The sequence below is a fragment of the Choloepus didactylus genome, chromosome 8 (assembly GCF_015220235.1).
Source record: "Choloepus didactylus isolate mChoDid1 chromosome 8, mChoDid1.pri, whole genome shotgun sequence".
NCBI lineage: Eukaryota > Metazoa > Chordata > Mammalia > Pilosa > Megalonychidae > Choloepus > Choloepus didactylus.
In genome coordinates this window covers 82,117,365-82,130,553 of record NC_051314.1, presented here as the reverse complement: position 1 = coordinate 82,130,553, position 13,189 = coordinate 82,117,365, and the positions used below count along the sequence as shown (strand labels likewise).

The following is a 13,189-nucleotide window of genomic DNA, read 5'->3' as shown; positions in this document are numbered from 1 at the left end:
AGGGGTGGTGCTCCAATCTGGTGCCTAAAACAAGTTTATTTCTCTCTTAACACTGGCAATAACCAGTCTCCATACCACTGTTGCCTTTTTAAGCCTTTTAATAATCTCATGCTGTGTTTGTTGCTGGTTCTAATCCGATTATCACCAGGGCTATGTGGGGAAAAACTTCTAAATGCTTGCTCATCTTTCTTGCTCTTTTTTTTTTTTCCCACTTTGCTCCTGTGTATGTATGATGCAAATCTCTTGTATTCAGTTTCTTCCTGCTCTCTCTTGTGTTTTACTTTTTTGTCACTCTTCTGCCTTTCCTCTCTGGATGTGTTGGGGCTTTTTTTTTTTTTTTTTTTTGCCTTTTTGTACAAAGATTAGTTTCAATGTAGTCTGTAGCTCCTTTGTAAACCAATTAAAAATGTTTTTTAATAAAAATCCATGTCTCTGGTGTGTTGAGAGGGGGAATATATTAACTTCATATTCTGAAACCAGCAAAGGTTTCTAGCTACAGTAATGTTAATCAGTACAGCTGCACCACATAACTCCCAGGTAAACAATCCTAGATCATTATGCTGTGACTTCATAGAAATGTGAAGGATCAAGAACAGGGCATTCCCAAAATTTTTTTAAATAAACTTTTTTATTTTGGAATAATTTTAGATTTACAGGAAAGTTGAAAGAGTACAGGGAGTTTACATACACCCCTCATTCTGTTTCCCCAGCTAAGTTATATTGCCAGGTACGTTGGTCAAAAGTAAGAAATGATGTTGTTTTTCACCTTATCTCCAGACTGTATTTGGATTTCACCAGTATTCCCATTAATGTCCTCTTTCTATTCCAGGATCCGATCCATGATACCACATTGCATTTAGTTGTCATTTCTTCCTGGTCTCTTCTGATCTGTGACAGTTTCTCAGTCTTTCCTTTTTTTTTTCATGACCTTGATAGTCCTGAGTAGTATAGGCCAGGTTTCCTGTAAAATATCCCCAATCTAGGTTCATCTGATGTTTTTCTCTTTATAAGACTGAACTTAAATTAAGGTTTTGGAAGAGAATAACAAAAGTGAAGTGCCCTTGTCACATCCTATCAGAGGGTACATGATACTCATATGACATCACTGATAACCATCATCATTTGGTTGAGTTAGTGTTTGCCAGATTTCTCTGCTGTGAAGTTAAGATTTTTCCCTTTTCCTACATACTCTAGTCTTTGGAGGCAAGTCTCTATGTCTAGCCCACCCTCAATGGAGTTGATGGGAAATAAGCTTCACCTTCCGGAGGTGGTAGTATCTGCATTTATTAATTTGGAATTCTTTTGTAAGGAGTCATCTCCCCCATGTATCTGTTCAGTCATTTATATTAGTATGGACTCAGGTGTATTTATTTTGTACTTTGGATTATAATCCAATGCTATGTTATTTTGTTGCCCATTTGTCCCAGTTTTGGCCATTGGTAGCTCTTGTGTCCCTTTGACGTTTCCCCATCCTTTTGTGGTTTTTGTTTTGAATTGTTTCTTACTCTCTGATATACAAGATCATTCAGGCTTATCTTGTATTTTCTCTGCCCCAGCCATTTTCTCCAATCAGCTGTTTCTCCAAGGTTCTTTTTATTTAGAAACTTAACATCTATAGCCCCAAAATATTTTACATTCAATTAGTATCATGTTCTGCCTAATGATCATACCTGGACTGTGGCCCCTTCTGAAACAAATTCAAGTTATTCTGATAGTCTCCCCAATTTCCCATCAGGCTATGGTTTCATTTCTCGCACAGCCAAGAATCCTTGGTCAACTGTTTTTTTACTATGGTTACTAGCATTCTCAGTTATTTTGCTCGTTTAACTTTCTGCATTATGCTTTGTCAATCACTCAGCCATCGGTTAACTCAGGCATTTGATTTCCTTATGTACCCATTAGCATTATTATTTTGGGTGTATTGTGGGTTGTTTTTTTTTTTTTTTTTTCCCAGTTTAAATGGGCGGCTGTGTCATCCATTCACTCAGTAAACATTTATTGAGTCCTTACTATGGATGGGGTGCTAAGTTAGGTTGAGGACAAAAAGGTAAATAAGGTAGGCTCTGCCACCAAGTATATTTCAGAGTCTGGTGAGTGAGACAGATGTTAATTTCAAGATGTTCATCCCTGGCCACCCCATTTTCAGCAGATGACTTGCCTCCTATTTCATGGGAAAAAATGGAAGCATGAATTTCTTCAAACTTCCCTATCCTCTCCCTACAAACACCTATATATTCACCAATTTACCCACTTTTCTCTTCTTAGGAGAGAAATATTCCTTTGCAAGGCCAGCCCTGCAACTTGTGCTCTCAACCCTATTTTCTGCTATTTACTTTTGTTCTTTATTTCACTGATATTTTCTTCTTGTATCTGAATTCCCTCCATTGGTTTCCTTTCGCCAGCCTATAAGCATGTTCAAGTCCTTCCCTTACCCCACCCACATTTCCAAAAGCCGCCTCTGCTGCTTCAAGCTACTGATCTAGTTCTTTCCATTTCCAAAGTTAGTGAAAGTAGTTTACCCTAATTTTTCTCTTCCTTTATTCACTCCTTTGGCCACTGTATACCTTGTTCATTCATTCATATACCAAAAATTTTCTCATAAACAGCAATCTAGTTGCCAGTTTCAGTAATCTCTCAGCTGTTGGCTTCTTAGAACTTCTCTGCAGCAATGTACTGCTGATAACCCCTGTCTTACAACTGTCTTCCCGTAGAGTGTGAAACTGATACCCTCCTGGTTCTTCAACTGTTCTATTCTTTTTAGCCTTCTTCATAGCCGCTTCTTCCTCTGACTGTCCCTTAAATGTTTGTGTCCCTGTCTTGTGTCCTTTCCCAACTCTACTTCTGTTCCCCTTAAACAAGTCCTATCCACTCTTTAGCTATTACATACATGTTGATGACTCCCAAATCTTGAGCTCTAACTTCTCTTGACGTGGAAGCCTGCCTACTGGACATGCTCATCTGGATGTTCTACAGAGAACTCAGAGTCAACATGTGAAAAGAGAAACTAGTCCTTTTTACATAACGTATTACATACTCCTTGATCACTCATACTTGAAACCTCAGAATCATCTTTTAATTCTCCCTTTCATCCAACATTCATTTATTTGATTACCAAATCCTGTCAATTCTACCTATTCAATGTATCTCAAAATTTTCTTTTTTTTAGTTTTTATTTCCATTGTCTTCCTTAGAACTCTCCTTTGTTACTGCTTAGGTCTTGCAATTAATCTTGCTGCTTCTAGTCTCCATCTTCCACATTGCCACCAGACCCCAGCCTAAAATCTTTTGTTTTTAGGAAAAGTCCAAGCTCCTTGATGTAGAATTGAAGGCCTGTCCAATCTGGTCCCTGTTTACCCCTGTAGAGTGATTTTCTGCTGTTCTCGCTGTTCTCTCCTCATCAACAGCCCCTCACCCGCCCACCAATACACTTTGTGATCACACCTTTGTGCCTTTATCCTTGCTGTTCCCTTTGCCTAGAACAACCATCTTCCTCTTACTTTTCTTATCATTGTGTTTATCTTTGAGACATACTTTATCCCTAGCTCTGTTAACCCTCTGGACACCTTTCTTCCTTCTCTTTCTATGCCCTAGGCAGAATTAGCTTAATTTTGCTGCTTGTTCCTTGCTCATACCCCTGCTATGGCACATAGTTTTCTGTTTGTTCGTTGATATGTCTGCCTGCCTTTCTAGACTGAGCTCCTGGAGGGCAGAGATCACACTAAGATCTTTGTAAAATGAGCATCTAGTGAATGAAATACCCTTTTCAGACTAGGGCCTAATAGATATTTGCTGAATTTAATAAATAACCAGCTCACTTCAGTCCTGTAGTCAGTGGGATCAAAGATAAATCATTGGGCCACTGTAGGCTTGAATTGGGTACCCTGATGAAGATCCTTGTGTATGTGGCATCCAGGAAGCCTTTATTCCACTGTTGAGGTCATTTCTCAGGACCTTCATCAGCTCTCAGATTCTTTCCCCTTCTATCACTATCTCAACCCTAACCCTGACTGCCCATAGCAGGTATCGTTTCCATAACCCTGGATGAAATGTAGGAATAGTTACCCAAGGTCATGGGTGGGGAGACTTCCTTGCTGCCTGACCCTTATCCCTGCTCCCACTGTAGAGGAGATAACGTCTCCTGAGACACTACAGACACAAGAAGCTATCTGTCCTTAACACTCCCTGCTACCCCACTGCCCCCCGACCTGTCTGACCTGGGAGCTGGTGAAGGAAGATAGCTGGAACTAAACACAACATTCCACCTCACTGGCTGGCCCTGAAGACTTCTAGAAGTGTCCAAGAAAGGATAGACAGCTGTCCATCCACCCTAGTCCTGGTCATTCCTCCTGCTCCTCTCTTACAACTATTGTAGCTTTACCTCTCTTTCATCAGGCTCCCACTGAAGAAAGCCCCCCAATCAGAGTCAGTACTCAGATCATCATCCCTGGTCCAAGCCATCTCATTCACAAAAGGGTTTCTAGGCAGCCAGGGGGCCACAAGGCTCGGAAAACAAGGAACCAATCCACTCTGACTCATTCCCATGGGAGCCTGCCGCTCACAGGTGTGAAATGATTACTTTTCATGTTGCTCCTTACTCTGGGGAAGAGTCTGGCAGAGTTGCTCTGTTGCAGTGCAAGCCACAGGCCCTTCATTTCCATCTGACATTCCCTCTACACACCCTGTCCCTACATTTTAATGTCCCTGCAGCTTAAGACATATAAAGATGGACCCTGCATATTAGTGATCATAGGGGCGCTTTCGCCCCTTCATCACAGCCCCAAGGTTTTCCCATGTCTGCTGACCTCTGGTGGTGGTGGTTTCAATTGTACCCTCCCTTTCTAGTTAGTGCCGGCTGATAGGTAAATACCAGTGAATATTTTCTCAACAACCCAAATTCAGATATTCAATTATTGTATTAAATGGAAGTGCTTTTATTGCTGAATTTTTTTATTTTATTTTAGGCAGCATGACATTATGCAATGAGCAGAGCCTGGACTTTGGAATCAGACTTAACTATATTCAAATCCCAGTTCTGCTATTTCCTAGCATAGTAAACTTAGGTTACTTACAGATTTATTGCCTGTAAGGTGTATATAATAATAAATATCTCAGTGAGAGAATTATATGATTGTAAAACACATAGCCCTAGCTGTGTCTAGCACATAGTACGTAGTCAATAAAAAAATGCTTATTACCTCCTCAATAATGGAGATTTGTTCAGAGTGTGATTCCATGTGATTTTTTAAAAGTTATTGTGGTAAAATATGCATAAGATAAAATTTACCATTGTAACCATTCTCCATGTGATTTTTTTTTTGAAATACATTCACACACCATACAATCATCCATGATATACAATCCACTGTCCACAGTATGATAACATAGTTATGCGTTCATCACCACAATCTATCTCTGAACATTTTCCTTAAATCAGAAAGAACCAGAACAAGAATAAAAAATAAAAGTGAAAAAAGAACACCCAAATCATCCCCCCATCCCACCCCATTTGTCCTTTAATTTTTATCCCCATTCTTCCACTCATCCATACACTAGACAAAGGGGGTGTGATCCACAAGGTCTTCACAATCACACTGTCACCCCTTGTAATCTACATTATTATATAATTGTCTTCAGGAGTCCAGACTGCTGGGTTGGAGTTTGGTAGTTTCAGGTATTTACTTCTAGCTATTCCAATACATTAAAGCCTAAGAGGTGTTATCTGTATAGTGCATAAGAATGTCCACCAGAGTGACCTCTCGACTCCATTTTAAATGCTGGGAAATTTTGTAAAAATACTTTCTGAGTTTGGAAATGAAGTCAACTCTAGTTATATACTGTGAAGGCTCTTCTGGCTGTGCACCCTCCTCTGCCCAGGGAGCTGCAGATCTGCACCCTGAAAATATAAGTTAGAAGGAATCTCAGGCACAGCCAAGTAGCTCTGAACACTTGATCCCACTTCGGTTTATAGTCTGAGAAAGGCTGACAAGGTTCAGCACCTTCTTTCGGGTCAGCAAAAGCTCGAACTCGGGCATTACTGGGTTCTCAGCTGGCCCTCTAAAGCCCCTTCCTTCCGCCATGCAGAGAAAAAAGAAGGTGGCTGGAGAAGCTGAAGGATATGAGACTGGTTCTTTGCTCTTCCCTTCCTTTCCCTGCTTTTCTCCACACCACCCTCTCCCTCACAGCAGCCGTCTCCCCCACAGACACTGAGATAGAAGGGAGGGGGGCGGAGTTGGGGACTAAGGGATCCAGAGCCCCACAGTGCCCCATATCCGAAGGAAGCTCTGGCAGGGAGCAGCTGTGCTGGCTCTTGCTCTCCTCCTCCTGCTGCCATCCTTCAGCAGGATGCTGGGAACTCTGGGGCTTTGGGCACTGCTTCCCGCAGCTGTACAGGGTAAGTGTCTACAGGGAGGGGCAGGGTTTTTCACCACCCAATGAAGGAAAGGGGCACTTGATGTAGCAGCCACCCTTTTGGAAGAGTGGTGAGTGGGATGGGTGAGTGAGAGAGAAGGGGAGAGCCATGTGTCCCCACAGTGGGGGTCAGATTCCAGGGCTCTGCTGACCCTGTTTCCTTCTGTGGCTTTCCCATGCTGACCCTGAGATATGAAACATGTTTTATCTCTCCTTTTGACTGCTGTTTTTGCCCCTGCATTCACTCCCATCTTGAACCCTCTCCTTTCCCCACCCTGGGCAGCAGCACCCCCAAGCAGGCGAACCTGTGCGTTCTTTGAGGCCCCCAGAGTGCGGGGAAGCACAAAGACCTTGGGGGAACTGCTAGATGCAGGACCAGGTCCCCCCAGGGTTATCCGCTGCCTCTACAGCCACTGCTGCTTTGGGATCTGGAACCTGACCCAAGACCAGGCACAGGTGGAGATGCAAGGTGAATGGCAATGTATATGGCAGGTGATAGCTAGGGTGGAAGACAGGCACATCTGTGGAGTGGGGGTGGTAGCGGAGAGGGAAGGGGAGAAATGGAATGTGTGGAGGGAAGGAAAGGCTCTTGTGAGATGGAAGAGATGCCTCTGACAGAAAAGAGATTTATCCTCTCTGTTCCCAGATCCCATTGCATGGTCTCTCTCTCTTCTTCCCCTAATCCCAACCCATCAGGATGCCGAGACAGTGATGAGCCAGGCTGTGAGTCCCCTCATTGTGACCCAAGCCCCCGAGCCCACCCCGGCCCTGGCTCTACTCTCTTCACGTGTTCCTGTGGCACTGACTTCTGCAATGCCAATTACAGCCATCTGTCACCTCCAGGGAGCCCTGGGACTACCAGCTACCAGCGTCCCCAAGCAGCCTCAGGTAGCCACCCCGGGGTGTGTGTTGGGGGGGTGGTGCTGGAGCTGGGTGGGGACTGGGACTCGGGTTAGGATGAGAGGTAGAACCAGGGCCAGTTCTCACCCTGCCCCCGCCCATGCTTCTCTCCTCCTGGCCTTGAGAAGTTGGTTGCCCTGGTGACTGGGAGATAAGGGGGCTTGTAACCAGGGTGGGTGGGGGTGGGTCAAGGAGCAAGCTCTCTGAGGAGGAGGGGGAGAGAGGGGGAGAGGCGCCCAGAGCATGCTGGAGGCAGGCTCACCAGCCTGCGATCTTGCCTTGATGTCCAGGCGAGTCCATGTGGATGGTGCCGGTGCTGCTGGGGTTGTTCCTTCTCCTGCTGCTGCTGCTGCTGGGCAGCATCATTTTGGGTACTGAGCTGCCCCATCCCTCCCTTGTGAATGCCAGACACTACCCTAAATCCCTGACCCTTCTCCAGGCTCACCTGACCCTATTGTCCCAGGATCTCTCTAGCCTGTCCCCTTTACCTCCCACAAAGCTCCCTCTCCACAAAGCCCCCTTCTCTGGTCCCAGGCCTGTGCCCCCTGAACCGGAGGCCCTTCTCTCCCCCAGCTCTGATACAGAGAAAGGCCTGCAGAGTCCGAGGGGAACCAGAACCCGAGCCAGACCCAGGCAGGGACTGGAGTGAGGAGCTGCCGGAGCTGCCCGGGCTGTGCTTCTCCCAGGTGCCCCCGGGAGGGAGGGCGGGAGGGAGGAAGTTGTGCTAGGAGGCAGCCTCGCCCTGGTTCCAGCTCAGAGGCCTGCACCCATCACAGTGTCCCCACTAGGTCCTGCGGGAAGGAGGTCACGCAGTCGTGTGGGCTGGGCAGCTGCAGGGGGAGCCTGTAGCCATCAAGGCCTTCCCCCTGAGGGCTGTGGCACAGTTCCGAGCAGAGAGAGCTCTGTACGAGCTGCCGGGCCTGCAGCACGACCGCATTGTCCGCTTTATTGCCGCTGCCAGCATGGGCGGCCCAGGCCCCCTGCCCTGTGGGCCCCTACTGGTTCTGGAACTGCACCCCAAGGTGAGGACCAGGGAACATGTATGTGTGTGCATGCCTGAGGGGCGGGGGAAGAGGGTGGATGGCTGCTGGGCCCTTCCACACTTACTCTCCTGCCTTCGATTTTCTCTTCTCTAAAACATGAAAACCAATTTTATTTTATTTATTTTTTATTACAAAATCAATACATGTTAATGTTTTTAACTCATAATATATGGATAAGGAAAGGGAGAAATCAAAATAATTCATAGTCTCAACCTTAAAGAAACACCTACAAGCATAGCCCTCTAAACTCATTAATGTATTCAGCCAACAAATGTTTATGAACTATATGTCAAGCACTGTGTTAAGTGCTGGGAAACTCACAAAGTCCCGGTTTTTATAAAGAGAAGGGGGAGACAAATGGATCAAATAAAGACAGAAATAAGTGTAAAATGTCAGGCATGCTAAGTGCTGCAAAAGAGGGACATGGTACTACAAGAGAGAATAATGAGATGTGACCAAGTCTGGGACTTGGCCTCCCTGAGGGGCAGTGGCTGAACTGGTTCTGGAGGGAGAGGGGAAGTTAATCTGCGTGGAACCGGGATAGGCTATGACGCTGTGAGAGGAGGGGCCCTGACCACTTCCCAAAGGTCTGAGGAGGTGGGGAGAGGACGATGAGAAATAAGGATGAAGAAGAAAAGGTAGGCAGGGGCCAGAGGATGCCAGGCCTTAGGGCCTTGCTCAGAATTTTGGTCTTTTTTTAAGTCAGCTTTAGTTTCTATACCATTTCCATCTGCTTCATGCTAGGCATCACACTAAGCACTTTAAACACATTTTCATACCTAACCTTAATGAAAACACTATGAGTCATCAATCGTAACAAATGTCCCACACCAATGCAAGGTGTTGGTGGTGGGGTGGTGTATGGGAATCCTGTATTTCATGCATGATTTTTCTGTAAACTCACAACTTCTTTAATAAAGAAAAAAAAATTTAAACAAAAACCACTATGAGGTAGGAATTAACCATATAATATCAGAAAAGGGAAGTCATTTGCCCAGAGTCTGTGTGACTCCTTGGATCTTCATCGCCATCACCTTGTCAGCATCCTCCTGCCACTATCCTGTTTACCCCTCCTCCAGGACCATCTTTGTCAGGGTCCATGTGGAAAACCCGCTCTCCCCCCACTGACCCCCCACCCCCTCGCCTCTTCATCTCCTTGTGGCTCAACCCTTTCAACCTGTTTCAGCACCCGAATGCAGCGGTCCCCCTTGGACTTTATCAATACCTGCAGCTGTCCAATCTCTGAAACCTTGATTCTGGAAAGTGTGATATCACATACCTCAAGGTCCAGCTCAAAAACCACTTAAAAGCAAAACAACTTGTTCTGACTTCCCTCCTGCTTTATGAAGTCACTCCTGCTTTATGCCCCACAGAACTGGGCTCATTCTTCCATCAGGGGGCTTACTGTATTCTATATTTACATGTTCCTGTTATCTGGTACCTGACCCAGAGCTTCTTGAGGTCTGAGCGTGGCTCCTGGCACACTGAGGTGCTCAATAATGTTTGTTGGACAAAGGATTCTATTGCTTCTTTCCCTCTGATTTCCACTCGATGCCCACCCACTGCTCTCCTGTTTACTGTCTCTTCCCAATCCAAGTCCATACAGGCCTGACCCCGGGATGGTCACTGAGGAATATCCCTGCCTAGCTTGCCCTGGTTTTCCCTCTTCTGTTTCTCTCTTTGTCCCAGGTCCTCTGGGGCAGTCTGGGGTGATGGTTAATAATGAGTGACACCACAGTCAGACTGCTTGGGTTCAAGCTCCACTTCTCTCCTGTCAAGTGACTTCAAGCAAGTTTACTTAACTGTCTCTAAACCTCCTCATCTGTAAAATGGGGACGATAAGAGTATCTTCCTTCCAGGGTTATTGTGAGGATTACAGGAGGCCATGTGTATAGGGCTTGGCCCAGTAAGTGGAGAGTAGTACATTTGAGCTATAGTTATTATTTTTCCTTTCAATCTGGCTATTGCACATTCTCCACTGCTTGTTGCCTGGGCCTGGCTCTGTCAGTGTATCTGGCTGCTGGAAGATGCAAGGAGGAAGTCTGTCAACTGATCTCTGCTCCCTGGGATGGACCTGGCCCCCACCTCCCAGCTTTGTGTGCCCCCTTCTCCTCTCTGCTTCTCCCAGGGCTCCCTGTGCCACTACCTGACCCAACACACCAGTGACTGGGGAAGTTCCCTGCGGATGGCACTGTCCTTGGCCCAGGGCCTGGCATTTCTCCATGAGGAGCACTGGCAGAATGGTGGGTAAGCTGGAGCCAGGAAGCCAAGGGAGCTGGGAACCACACTGCTTATTATTCTAATTTTCCCTTAGCTTTGATGGGGAAGAATTGGGTCACAAGAGAGAAGAGGATTCTTGACACTTTGACTTTGGCTTCCTCCACAGGTCAATATAAACCAGGTATTGCCCACCGAGACCTGAGCAGCCAGAATGTGCTCATTCGGGAAGATGGGTCATGTGCCATCGGAGACCTAGGCCTCGCCTTGGTGCTCCCTGGCCTCACTCAGCCCCCTGCCTGGGCCCCTACTCAACCCCGAGGCCCAGCTGCCATCATGGAGGTGAGTATTCTAGATAGCGGTGAGGCCCAGGATGAAGGCGGTGGTGCTGTTGGTAATGCTGCTGTTGCTATGGCAACAATGCCTTGGAACCTGTAGCATTTGGGACATTGCTATAGTTGGGGGGATGTTGTGTGGACCCATGTTGCTGTGGGTTGCCATGGAGAAGATTCTTCGCCTTCTTCACCTTGCACTCCAGGCTGGCACCCAGAGGTACATGGCACCAGAGCTCTTAGACAAGACTCTAGACCTACAAGACTGGGGCTCGGCTCTCCGGCAAGCTGATGTTTACTCTCTGGCTCTCCTCCTGTGGGAGATACTGAGCCGGTGCCTGGATTTGCAGCCTGGTGAGGATGGATGGGACAGTTCTCTCCCCTTTGTGCTCCACCCAACATTCTAGCCCCCCACCCACCTCCTGACCTTGTTCCCAAAAGCCCTGCCCCTCCTCCATTTGGCCTTTCCACATGAGAGACACCCTCAAGGCTAACTGGCAGCAATCCCTATGTGCCTTCTCCCAGGCAATAGACCTCCACCTTTCCAACTGGCCTATGAGGCAGAACTGGGCAGCACCCCCACCACCTGTGAGCTCTGGGCCTTGGCAGTGGAGGAGAAAAGGCGCCCCTACATCCCATCCACCTGGTTCTCCTTCACCACGGTAAGCGACCACAGGCTGAATGGCTGGGAACACAAAAAGTGGGAGCTGGAAATGAGCCTCAAGGACTTCTCTGCCAGGGCCAGCCCATCCCCTCCTATCTCCTCTCATCTCCCATACTCCCCACGCCTTGTCTCAAACTCAGCTGAAGCTGGGCAAATTTGCTCTTGCCCTCAGTTCACCCTCTTCCACCCTAAGTCTCACACAACCATCCCTTCCTCCTGCTCATCTCTGCCCAGTCTGTCTCCTCCTCCTGGAAGTCTTCCCTGGTGTTGCTTCTGTTCTAAGCTCTGTCCCCAAGATGGCTCCTCTCCTAGCACATGGGAGTTCAAAATTCGGTCCAATAGCTCCCTGTTTTGTCCTATACATCTGTTTTCTTAGCTGTGACTCAATAAAAGCCAGTCCCAGGCATAAAGGGTTAACATTTCTCAGTGAAATTTTAGGAATCTACACAAATAATTTCTTAATATAATTGTCCTTCTACTTGGTATCAAGTTTCCACTGCGCAAGGGTCTGTTGGGTTAGATTACAGAGGTCTAGGCATTGTTTCCAGAAGACCCTGGTCGCCTGAGAGGAAATAAAATAATTTCCCATCAGTGTGTTAAGCCTTTAACTTGGATTAGCTCTTCAGATGGAAAGGAAGACCTTATGGTCCACCTCACAAGGAACTGGATTTCAGTGGAGAGTGGGGAGCAGGGAGGATCCTGGAGGGATCAGAAGTGGAATGTTCAAAACGGGAAGAGGTGGACACTGAAGATGCCCTTTTAGCCTGATACCTGGAGGCCACTCAGATCCCCAGGGTCAAGCCTGCCTCTCGGTCCTTCCTCCCAGGAAGCTGGTGGGCTCAGGGAGCTCCTAGAGGGACTGTTGGGATGCAGACCCAGAAGCACGGCTGACAGCTGAGTGTGTACAGCAGCGCCTGGGCCACCCTGGCCCATCCTCAGGAGGTCCACCCTGCCCCAGAGGGCTGTCCCCACAACCCGCCCACCTGTCTGCCCAGAAGACTATCCCTCTACTCCTGCCCCCTGCAATTCTCCCCTGTAGACCTCAGCCTAGCGTTTGCCAGCGTTCAGCCAAGAACTTTTTCCTGGAAATCTTAACCTGCCTGTGCCAACTCTCATGTGTAAATATGCAGTTTATATGTAATCTAGCACACCACCAACAGAACTATGGTGAGCTATGCCTGTCCGGTCTGCCTCACTACCCCCCCTTTTCCACTTACTGATACCTTGGAAACCGTGAGCATCCAGTCCACAGCCATTCTGACCAGTGACTGGGAGTAGGTGTACACAGGAAGAGATAAAGGCAGCTTCCCTGACTTCAGTCCTTGGGCCTTCCTCTGCTCCTGTGAGCTGGGGTTCCTCCTGTCTTCTTTTCTTTCTCCTTAAAAACCATTTATTTGGTGGGAAGTTATGCTGGGCCCTGGGGAAAGAAGGGTGAATGAGATGAAGATGCTGCTCAGAGAAGATGCTCAGAGATCAGCAACTCCCTCTGTTGGGGTCCAAAACAGGGGTTAACAAGAGAGGAACATGCAGGCTTGAGTGGGTCAGGGAAGGCCTCACAGAGCACAGAGACTTGAGTTAGGTCTTGAATCATCAACCGTTTTCCAGGGGGATGGGTTGGCAGTAGG

At 47.2% G+C, this 13,189-nt stretch overlaps 1 protein-coding gene across 1 annotated transcript; it reads left to right on the top strand.

Moving 5' to 3' along the window:
* The first annotated feature begins 5,706 nt into the window (after positions 1 to 5,706).
* AMHR2 (anti-Mullerian hormone receptor type 2) lies at positions 5,707 to 12,714 on the top strand. Its single transcript, XM_037844984.1, is given in 13 exon segments — positions 5,707 to 6,877; positions 7,105 to 7,296; positions 7,599 to 7,679; positions 7,882 to 7,994; positions 8,097 to 8,330; positions 10,480 to 10,594; positions 10,738 to 10,910; positions 11,107 to 11,254; positions 11,426 to 11,562; positions 12,391 to 12,420; positions 12,422 to 12,481; positions 12,483 to 12,551; positions 12,553 to 12,714. Coding segments are annotated over 13 exon segments (1,680 nt in total). The 5' UTR covers positions 5,707 to 6,600; the 3' UTR covers positions 12,604 to 12,714.
* The last annotated feature ends 475 nt before the right edge of the window (positions 12,715 to 13,189 follow it).